The sequence below is a fragment of the Nothoprocta perdicaria genome, unplaced genomic scaffold, assembly GCF_003342845.1.
Source record: "Nothoprocta perdicaria isolate Ctin4 unplaced genomic scaffold, notPer1 scaffold_3, whole genome shotgun sequence".
NCBI classification, from domain to species: domain Eukaryota; kingdom Metazoa; phylum Chordata; class Aves; order Tinamiformes; family Tinamidae; genus Nothoprocta; species Nothoprocta perdicaria.
The window spans coordinates 2,389,303-2,400,657 of NW_020455532.1; the positions used below are offsets into that span (position 1 = coordinate 2,389,303).

The following is an 11,355-nucleotide window of genomic DNA, read 5'->3' on the forward strand; positions in this document are numbered from 1 at the left end:
CTGATCACGACAGGGAACAGCCTGCGACCTCAAACCAAGGCTCTTGCTGAAACCTCATTAAAAGGAACAAACAAGCTGCACACCACCATACAAGATTCATAATCTATTCCATTCACAATGGAAACTTCATTAAATAAGAAAAGCCTGTAAATCTGTACAAAACTTATCATTAACAATTTCTTATGAATCTTTTATGAAAGATTTTTCACTCAACATGTTCAAGTATTTATAGCTGTAGTTAATTGTATTTATATTAACATCGTTTTTCCATAAAATGTTTTCTTAAAAAATATTTAAGCCTGTTTCCAGCCTGAGTGTGATTATGAGCATTAAATGATCTCTTTAACCTTGAAGGCTTTTATTCCTCCACACACATATGTGGCATTCTCCATCAGGGCATACGCACTGGGAAGGCAAATCACAGATCAAACTCCTTGAGAGATGAAGCTTCTTAAGAAGCAGAAAGAGGAGCAATATTAACATTTCAGAGGCTACTGCATCAGCTTTCTGGCAAGGGGGAAGCCAGCCACCCTCTCCTACACAAAGTGAACAGCACCTAAAAACCCCAAGACTAAAACCCACAGTCTGAGCAAACACCAAGGCCAGCCCTCCTGGCTGCTAGAATGGCTCCCTTTACTTCACGAAACAGATGCCTCCTTGTAAATCTCCAGGAGCAAAAGTGCGAAATTGTTTAATAAAACATTCTGCCAGCTCTGAAGGAGCATAAGTCAGGCAGAATGGCTAACAGGGGAGGTCAGTAAGGCAGGCAAATAGCTGGCAAGGTCTCAGATTAAATTATCTAGGACAGTAAATAAATGAGCCAGACAAGTTACTCCCTCCAATTAAACAGTCTCAATTAACAGCTCCTCAACAAAGCCCCAGTGATTTCCATACACACTGTAGTAGAACATACCCTGGCTGTCTGACATCCTGATCATTAAAACATCTGCCATAACTGGGAAGGTGTTTAAATTTGACACATCCAACTTCATTCAATAAGTCTGCTGAAAGATAATCAAAGCCACTCGAGATTAACTGCAAAGTCTGAAGAGATGTAAATATAAACAATATTTTTGCAATTGAGAAAGGCCTTTGAACCAGCAGCAAGCATAAATGTGTGTGGAAGACTCCCAAAGGCCTGGAAGTGGTGATAAACCCTGGGAAAGAGGAGCTCCAGAGAGCTTCGAGCAAAGTTGGAAGGTTTTGGTTTTAGGGACAGACAGACTTGGCGCTCAGTCCCTCTTGCCAAGTGCTACCTGGCAACTTCTGATGGGGGAAAAAGGAACAAATTATTCAACACTTTGCAAAACGGGGAAAATATCTATATATAGGTGTTAATACCGGTCATATAGTCTAAAGGTACCTCTTCACGATGGGCTAAGATCAAATCTATTTTCTGACAGGAACAGAAGGGCAAAATTACACTCTTACATGCATGCAAAAGTGCATGTACTCATTTCTTTCAGGCAAATGCCACAAAAATTACAATTTCTGCCCTAAGCAGCACATAGCACCTTTGACAGGGGTAAAGAAGCCTTTGGCGAAGGTASAGATTTCCAAAATAACAGAGAGAACTTATACAGTAATACAAAGAAAGCAAAGCAGCTCATGCTGTCTGTCCTGCATTAAAAATCTTCTATGTAGATTTACATGATTAGATGAAACAAGAAAACAGATTTATTTTCTTCTTCTCTTTAAAAAGCAACATACCAGAAATAAAGCACAGGGCAAAAATCCCTGTTGCTCCCAAATAGTCATGAATTTTGGATAAAAAGCAGCAATAGGATACAGCCATCCATGAAGATGACTAAATTAGCCCTGACCTCTTTAGAATAAGCAAGGGCTGGTTCTATAAATGATTTAAAAAAAAAGGGGGGGGGGGGTTGAAAAGTGAAGGTCAGGCTGCATTTAACCAGGTTGAGTCGAAGCAAATCTGTTTTCCCATGCATCTCTGCTATCCATATCACCAAAGCTGGCTCCAGCAGCTAAAGCAGGCTCTTCTCTGCCTGCTTCAGCAATGCTGCCACACTTGGCTTTGTCCCTACCGGTCCTTCATCAGGTCCTGCCACTTGCTGAGAGGTATCTGCTTTTTGTCCTGCAACCTCAGCATTGTCTTGCTCAGAACAAATGGTTGCTGTGCTTTGCTCAGGTCTCTTTTGATCTTGGTTCTTGTCTGTGGCTTTTGCTCGTGTGTTTTCACTCCCATTTTCTTCTGCCTTTTCATGCTGTTCTACCCCGTCTGCCTCGCTCTTGCATCCCGGGAGGACACTGCTGCAGTGAGGCTGGTCGCTCTCAGCTCTGACTTTGTCTCCACCTGACTCCAGGTCGTCGCTTCTTGGAGAAATCTGGTCCATATTGGGAATTTTGCACTCAGCTCTGGAGTCCACAACCCCTCCTTCTGCATCACCACCGGAGTTCTCGCTGCTCTCTTCCACAGCTGCCTTTTTTTCACTAACTTTCCCCTCCTCAGTGTCAGTGGTTGTAATGGGTRTATTTGAGTGGGCACTGGGAGCAGAGGGCTTCATATTTAGGTTAATGGCCAGGGGGCAAGTTTTGCCTTTCTGTGCTATTTCATCAACTTTCCTCCGCTTTACAGCTCCATCAGTTGGCTCTGGTGCTGGTGCGTCTCCAGTGCCCACAGTGTCTTTAAGTATTTTCTCATTCTCTTCTGTCTGCTGCRCTGAAGCTGAGGAGGGGTTTTCAGCATCAATTGCACATTCTCCCAGATTACGGGAAATTTTTTCAATATCAGGAGGAAACAATGTTTCACTGTGTTTAGTGTCTGCCTTACTTGCATCCAGTTTTCTCTTCTTGCTCTCCTTGGTGCCATCACTCTCTGCCATACTCTGCACTTCTTCAGCCTCACTGTTCAAATTCTTCTCCTCCTGTTGTGCAAGTAAACGGTCTTTCTCTTCTTCACCATCCCCTCCCTCCAAAACACGTTCATTTAACTTCTCTCCTAGATCTTTTTCATTCACGTCTTCAGGCTGTAAGTCTGAACTTACATTTAGACCATCTCCATTATCTTCAACTTTCTTCTCCTCCTCTAGCAACCGATCCTTCTGATCCTTTTCCACCGACCCATCGCTTTTTGCGACAGGAATTTCCCGTTTACTTTCACCCTTTTGGCACGGCTGTGTCTTGGCTGCGCGGGGCCTGTACCTCAGCAGTTTGTCTTGCGGCGCCCATACAAAGCTGCTCTGAGGTTTGAAGTGCTGCCAGGCATAGTAGACTAGTTCTCTTCTCTTCCGTTTGTTTCTGACAGTGAACAGAAAGTAATCCAAGGCACTTCTCTTGACATTTGGTAGCGTCTCCTTTACAAGAGTTTCTGTTAAGAAAAACTTCACCAACTGGACTTGATAATCTTCGTATCCCATTTCCCCCAGGCACTTCAGGATGCGAGTAATGCGCAAATTGTTGTGGCTAAACCTGATGGAAACAGGCAGAGTTGTTAAGGGGAAGTCTTACATGTTTGGAGTTACACTGAACCTCAGGGTTACAAAGAATTTCATATATTGTTAATAAGCATCTATTAAAGAATGTTTGCAGATGGGGATGGGAGTATAGGCTGGCTTACTTTTAAAGCACCTACTGCAGCTGTCTACTTTCAGAAGTACCTTCCTAGCCCTCCTTGGATTGCTCGCATTAAACATCTCAACTGCTTGGAAAGGTTCTGGCTTTCTGCATCATCCATCAGAAGATAACAGCCACCATATTGGGTCAGACACATAAGTCCACGCAGCCCAATATCCTGTCCCTGATGGTGGCCTGCGGGGTAAGCCTGTAGAAGAGTATAAAAACACAGGCATGTGAGGATGCTTCCCTTGATGCTTCCAGAGCTTAACTACTTTGGGACCTAGGCTAGACACAGAGTTTTTCTATATGACAGTCCTCAAATTGATTTTTCTTCTGTGGGTATGTGAAGTCCTTTTAGAGACCCTTTTAAAACCACTAGGAAGTAGAGACTATTAAGGGTCAATATTATCAATGCAGTAAGAGCTACGAAAACACAACATCACCAAATTACAAAGCACTTTTCAATGACAAATTCAAAGCACTGCACTGGTCTCAAGGTAGCTTTATAAACAATCATGGAAGCATGAAGCATACGTTAAAACACTCCTATATTATGGTTTAAAAGGATCACTACAAAGGTAGTTTGACTACCTGTAAAAACTGCTTCAGAGAGAGTCAAGATAATAACTTCGCTAACTGACTTTTGTATCAACAAAAGCATCCATTCCTCAAGRGCTGACAATTTTCTCAATCATTTTTTCAGCCTTCTCAAAACAGGTCTGGCTATAAGTGCCCGGTAACATAGAGACTCACCGGTTCAGATTTTGGAATCGTTCAGCCCAATTTTCTGCTCTTTTAAGTTCTCCAGTTTTCTGATTAGTCAGAGAGATTCCATAAAATCTCAACATGAGCTGATAAGCACGTTCAAATCTTCGCATAACATCACTGGACTTTTTCAAGGCCTAAAAGGCAAGAGACACCAGTGAATAAAAGTAGCAACTAACTGCAAATTCTTTTTTTTCTTTTTAAATGACCTCTGAATAATAAATAAGGGTYGGTTCTATCAGTAAATACAAGATTTGTTGCTGTAGCTACTGGCAGACACTCAAGACAGTCAAATGTCACACTTAAAAGCACTTGTGTGAGCTCTGTTAACACTAGGGACTGGAGGATAAAAAAAAGTAAGGGCATCTAGGGATGAATGAACTTTTAAGTTAAAATAAATACATACCTCTATTTCTTGACACGTGAGTCGCCTGGCATGCCAGTTCATCCCATGTTCACGTAAAGGGAATAACCTGAAGAGAAAGAAATTTTCTGTCCAGGAGATGCAAAAACGACATCCAATCCAGGCTGTCCATTCAATTAAAATGAACAAAGATTTCAGTAAGTGCTATCAAAGGCATCTCTAGAAAATTTCACATCCTTACAGACATAGAAGTTTACTATATGACAAGTGCCTTCCATCAAAATAAATAAATAAATAAATAAATAAATAATGTAAACAAAGGTCCTATCAGAAGGCTTTGCTCTTTGGGACCTCTCTGGCTGCATCTTGTTCTGCAGCATACTGGAAGATCAAGCATGACAGATCTGTCACCATAGCTACAATAGAAACCTGAGTCTTCAGGACATCCAGCTCATTGCTTCCATAAGAACATAACTCACAAAAACGAAGTGGGCTCAAGTTTGACTCAGGGGTGGCTCTGGGCCTCTTGGGAAGCTGAATTCAGGAACAGATATGCTATCAATTGTGAAGACAAGAATCATATTATACAGGGGTTTACCACTGTATGTAAGAATGATTTTCTTCAAGAATTTCATAGTCGTCCCACCAAGTCTCAAGAAGACGTTCAATAAGCAAACCTAGAGAAGGAAAGAAATGAAACATAAATTTAAAGTTAGTGAGGCCAGGGCCAGGTGTTAGCATGTACATATCAGTTCAGGTAAATAGGTGCTTTAAGGAGCCAGAAAAAAACCTCTAGATTTCTAGCAGCAAACAAAAAAACAAAGGAACATTTGGCACAAACAGGGAGGAACTGGCAAATTCTGCCTTTTAAAAGGGAAACTCCTCCGCACTTTTTATAGTTTTCCAATGTAGGTCAGTTACTCTTTGACCAATTGAAACAGTCACAGTTCAGATGTACTGAAGTCAAGCAAGGTACTCACCACGGGGCATAAAAGGAACCTCATTTCTGTAGAAGCTCAAGTTCCACATCTTTTCCTCCTCATCACTTTCTGGTTCTACCAAATCCTGAAGATAAGAACAAGCAATCAAAAAGCAGCAATCTTTAAAATGCAGCATCCACTCAAACACTTCTTCAATTTCCTCCGTCAGCTGAATACTCAAGTTGTGCTTTGGGCAACAGCTTATTTGTGATGTACCCACAAGCATATAACCCCTTCTCCCTCACAAGTTAAATTCTTAGAAGTTCTGACCATGTCAAAACAAAGACAAAACCATGTTCTCAAATCCAGCAAGTTATCTTTAACTCAGCACTTGATGAGGAAGAGCCCTGAAAGCACGTGCATACCGGGTAGCGACGTCTGTATCTCTGCAAGTCTTTCGCTGCATTCCAGTTGCGCTTGCCTAAGAACTAGAGGAGAGAGACAAATCAATGATCCAGAATTAAAAGCTCTCCTGCAAAAGTGTAGCTGGCCGAAATCTACATCTCTAACAGTTATTCTTCTGCCTATCACTCACTTGTACAAAGCAAGATAACAGACACGCAGGGTCACACTAGATATTTTATTATGTTCTCATAACAATCCTCATCTTGGTTACTCATCATTCCAAGCAAATAAATTTTACTTCAAACCTAACTGAAATCCCTTCCGAGACAACAGTGACAAATTTGTTCTTCTCTGCACCTACAAAGAAGAGTCATTTAACGTGAAACTGAAAGGCAATCCAACTTGTCAAATAAAACAAGAATATATATAAAATGAAGATTCTCCCAGCAGGGATTCACATGATTATTAGTTGCCAAGTGACAGATCTACATAGTTACAACTGAATTCAGCCCATTTTATTCATAATTCAAATTACTGTAAAAAGTTCACCTGACAACTGTCAGGTTCTTCCTGCTACCAGATGTGCTAGATTTGTTCCAGATCTCTCATCAATGAGGTTAAGTAGGGATAAAGCACCTGCAAACTCAACAGTGTAAAACATGTTCAAAAAATGTAGCAGCTAGACCTAAATCACAAAGAAGAGTTTCATCACTTCCTCAAGCTGTGAGTATGACACCATTTAAGATGCATTTTAACCAAATTAAATGCATGTGTGTATTACTTCAGTGATAAGAAAGCTTTTGTTAAAATTCACAGGTAGGACAGACAGGCTTAATCTTGTTGGGCTGCTGAAATCTCTTGTCCCAAACCACGAAAACCTTTAAAATTGTTCTGGAGTGTCAAGGCAGACCCATCAAATCAAGCAAGGCTGCTTGTGACCATAAGGACCTGCCCACTGCAGAGCACCCTGAAGTCAGAGCTTTCAGTGCTGGGTCTCTGTGGAACTGCGATAAGATGGGCAGATTCTTGCAAATAAACATTTTCAGTAACCCAGAAGGAAGCAGCAGCAAATGCTCTCTTGAGTTATTTATGAACTGCATTTGATACTTTCTGATCTCCTTAGTCTAGAGAAAAACAAAAACCAAAACCACATCCATGTGAAGAGTGATCACTGGTTTGATTAATTATTAAGGGAGGAACTGGATTAGATTTTATAACATCTTCTAGTAATACAGCTCACCAGCCCTGCTGATTTCTGGTACTTTCAGTTTATGAAATATACAGTATCTGGAAAAGCAAAACTTTGTCCATAGAGGAAAGTCATCTATACGCAATTTTTTAAAGTTACATTTAAAACGTACACATTTACACACCACGACTCTCTCRTATTTCTGTGACAGGAATTAAATAGATACTGCTGGACTTTTGTTTTTGTTGAATATCTAAAATAATGCCTGTTTACATAGGAGTACATCTCCATTTTACATGGCAACGTAGACTAGAACAGCTGGGGGAAGTTTTCCAAACCCCGTGGCCCATGACACAGACATGATTAGAAGTCTGAGCACTGATATCCAGTCACATAATCTACCCAAACTGCTAACTAAGAAATTCTGTGAAGCATAAAAATCAGCAATTTCAAACAAACAAAACCAGACTTTGCTACAAACTTAACACTTGCGAAAAACAGTAGCAGGCTGCAAGCAAAATGAGAAATATGTTCAGCCAGAACAAGTCAAAAATATTCTTTGCTCAAGATGCAAGGAGGAAATAGGATTTAACAAATTCATTATGCTTTTGATGATAAAATTTTTGAACTTCAAGGCTGTAATTTTAATATCTCTGGAATCAATTAGAGATTTGCTCCTAGTTACAGATGAATCAACTTGCAGATGTTCTTTATATCAACGGTTCTAAAATACTACCATTTAGTAAAGCTAACACAGGCTAACAGCAGGCTCCAGATCTGAAGGATCCGTTGGCAGGGGAGCAGCTGCAGGCACGGAAAGAGACGCAGGGCAAGGCTGCAAAAAACACAGAGGAGAGGCAGTAAACCTTGGAGGGAAGCTGGATCCAAGACAGACACTCTCTGGATCCAGGACAGACACTCTTTGGAGCAAAGTATTAGTGGAAATAGGATGGAGATGCAAAGAACAAACTCGGTCTCCCATCCAAGCAAGTGTCCCTGGGTCTAAACTTCTGCCTAAGAAAACAAACCCTTCCCTTTCCTTCCAGATGTGAAAGACAAATAGAAATGCAAGATTAGGAAAGTTGTGTGCATAAGTTAGACACATATTTCTCACAACACTGATAAGCAGTATTAGATTAGCTCCATCTCCAACAGGCCGATTACATGTGTATTGTTATTTGAAGGGTGTGAGAAATCAGAATAATGTCAGGAGAGGATAACGTGACTTGTGTTTGCCTGAGAATTGGGAGGTAGCTGCAAGTAAAGGGGAGGGAACAATGTGCAGATTATCAGCCAGACACAGAAATGAGAAGGAAAACAGCATCCTGGAAGAGCAGTAATAAAAAGCTCTAACCTGCATACTGCATAAAAACTTTAACAGCTTCTGGAATAAAGAATACCCTCTAGACTGAAGGGAGAAGAATTAGAATTTGTGTGATAAAAATCAGAAACAGGAACTAGGCTGGGAAACTGATTCAAGCCTTTGGGTAGCTGTAGAGGCACAAACAGACCAAATTTGCAGTTTCTTTTCCTATTCATTCTCACTCTCTCAAAATTTTTTTCAGGAACCGTCAGAGGTGACTACTCATTTGGCACTGAAGGATGAGCTGTTCTTTAAAGATGCAGAACAATAGTGTGGGGCCACACATCTCAGGGACAGCATCCATCACTGTAAGGCAAAGTCTGAACAAACTCCCTTCACTGGAGTGAAAAAACGGTCACTGCATTTCCTGTTGTCTCAATCCAGGAATCCCGGAATGGTTGAGGTTGGAAGGGACCTTAGAGATCATCTAGTCCAACCCCCCTGCTCAAGCAGGGACACCTAGAGCAGGTGGCACAGGGTCACATCCAGTGAAGTGCTGAAGTGTTGCTTAAAAAGAAAAGAACAACCTGGAGGTTCTAGAAACATTTGCTAAAGTTTAAAACTTGTAAACAAAAGCAAAATTCCAGCAATGAACAAAAATATCACCACGTGCCTTCAAGCAAAGAGCAAAATCCATTTCTGTCCCTGTCCGTCCCTTCAGTACTACAGTACTACAGAGATTCAACATAAAATCCTGGTGACTTTTCACACATATGGCCAAGGTCTGGAGCAAACTCCAGGAAGGTGCAGAGACATTTATGAGCATGTCCATCTGACTTAAACCTTGCTTTGATTGTGAAAAGTAGGATGAGCAGGAAATACAGAAGGAAATCACAAGTGTTTGGAGTACCAAAGCGCACAGAAAAAGAAAAAAAAAGGGGGCTATTAAATATATATATATATATATATATATATAAAATGGGATTTTATGTTCAATACTAAACTCCTTCCAGTGTATCAAGCTTTATCTGCCTATATATATTCTGAGAACACGACCAAGTCACTGAAGCAAAGCCCGGGTGCAGGACCAGTTTCTCTTTCCCCGGGTAGGAGGAGCTGACATCATTTTAAGGCRGCAGGGACAAGTGCTCGCATTTTGCAGCGCTCCTGAGAGCACGTACAAGGTTTCTGAACCATGAACGCATCTTCTGCTTGCAGAGCTGTTCTGTAATACACTCCCTAGAAAATAAAATGCCCAGGAGAAATAAAAGCGATGCTTCCATCGGTTCACTTTGGACGCAAGACCACAGGAAAGCACACGGTAATAAATAAGCAGACACAGGGAGCTGCAGGATATCGACACATGGTTCGTGATGCCAAAATCAAAACCCACTATAAATGAGGACCCATAAATACAGGACTTGTATTTATGGGGCGAAAACCCTGATTATTACGGGTCCTTCCCCTGGTCGCGCTGGGGGCAGCCCCCGGACCCCCCGGGGTCGCACCCACCTGGGCGCCGCCGGCCTGGCGGCCGCTCCGCCAGCCACCCGGCCCCGCCGCCGGCCCGGCGTCCTGCGGCTCGGCCGCGGCCGCCGGCTCGGCCCCGGCTGCCGGCTCGCCGCCGCTCTCCTCCTCTTCGTCCTCCTCCTCTTCGTCGCTGCCGCTCTCCCACGTGGAGTCGTAGCCCCAGAGGGCCGCCTCGTCGCGCGCCTCCCCCGCGGCGCCGGGCCAGGCCGCCATGGCAGCGCGCGGGGAGCGCAGCGCAGCGCCGCCTCACAAAGCGCCGCGCGCGCGCCGCACGGCGCGCACGGGAGGCTCCGCCCACGCCGCCCACCGCCGCGCCCCATTGGCGCAGCCCCGCCGCGTCCCGCGTCCCATTGGCGCAGCGCCGCCAAGCCCCACCCCCAAACTGGTGGGCGGGAGGGGGGACTCCGCGTAAAGAGCCTCGTCTACGGCCGCCCCCCAGGGACACAATTAATATTAACGAAAAAAAAAAAATAATTAAGCAATGAGCGATGAATTTAAAAATACTAAAAATATTTTAAAATGTAAAAATACTGGGAAAATACAAACTAAAATATTAAAATAYATTTTTAAGATGAAATTAAATAGTGAGACCCCGTTTTGCTCTTGCCTGTCTCTCGCGGGCGCTGCATTTTGCCCCTTGGCTGGGTCCCCTGGTGCTGCCCCAGCCTCATCCGCGGCTGCTGCTGCAAAGGGGACGGGATGCTGCCGCTTTCCTCTGGCCTGTGGGATGGCAACTTTTTTAGCATAGAATCTATTCAATAAAAAGGATTTACTCACCGGGCTGTGAGACCTTAAAATTAAAAAAAGAAATCTGCAATTTATGGTTAAGACCTATACTGACCGTTAGAAAGTAATGAGTGTTTTAATTCTTAAGGAAACAGGAAAAGTTAASAGAAACACTCACCTTTGAGAGCTCACTCAGGAATTGATCTATAAGCAAACTATATGATAACTTCAAGTAGCTTAACAGGACTAACCATGGTAGTAATTTGAGGATATTTTTTAAAACCTCAAAAATAAAACTCCTTCATACCAACTTACAAAAGAGCTTGATTTCTATCAAGAGCTTGATTTCTATCCAGCTGGAAAACTTTGGAGTCACCTGTAACATCYCTCCCCCAAGGTGGAGCTTTGTGGAGCTCTCCATCTGGAGAGTGGGTCACTGGACCATTTGCTGAGCTTTCCAGCTGGAGCACAGCAATAAATTAATGCGATTTTATGGCTTCTGGTTTGAAATTTGTTCCTGTCCAGCCACCTCAGATCCTGGACACAGGGAGCTTGCGGCCGGTTGTAAAAGCACATG

At 42.8% G+C, this 11,355-nt stretch overlaps 1 protein-coding gene across 1 annotated transcript; it reads right to left on the reverse strand.

The window, feature by feature from the left end:
• Positions 1–1,746: 1,746 nt before the first annotated feature.
• On the reverse strand, positions 1,747–10,265 carry OGFR (opioid growth factor receptor). Its single transcript, XM_026042002.1, has 7 exons — positions 10,035–10,265; positions 6,051–6,113; positions 5,686–5,770; positions 5,304–5,382; positions 4,748–4,814; positions 4,330–4,478; positions 1,747–3,429 (listed from the first exon to the last, which is right to left on the reverse strand). The coding sequence occupies exons 1-7, from the start codon at positions 10,263–10,265 to the stop codon at positions 1,986–1,988; spliced, it is 2,118 nt and encodes a 705-aa protein (XP_025897787.1). The 3' UTR covers positions 1,747–1,985.
• Positions 10,266–11,355: the final 1,090 nt, after the last annotated feature.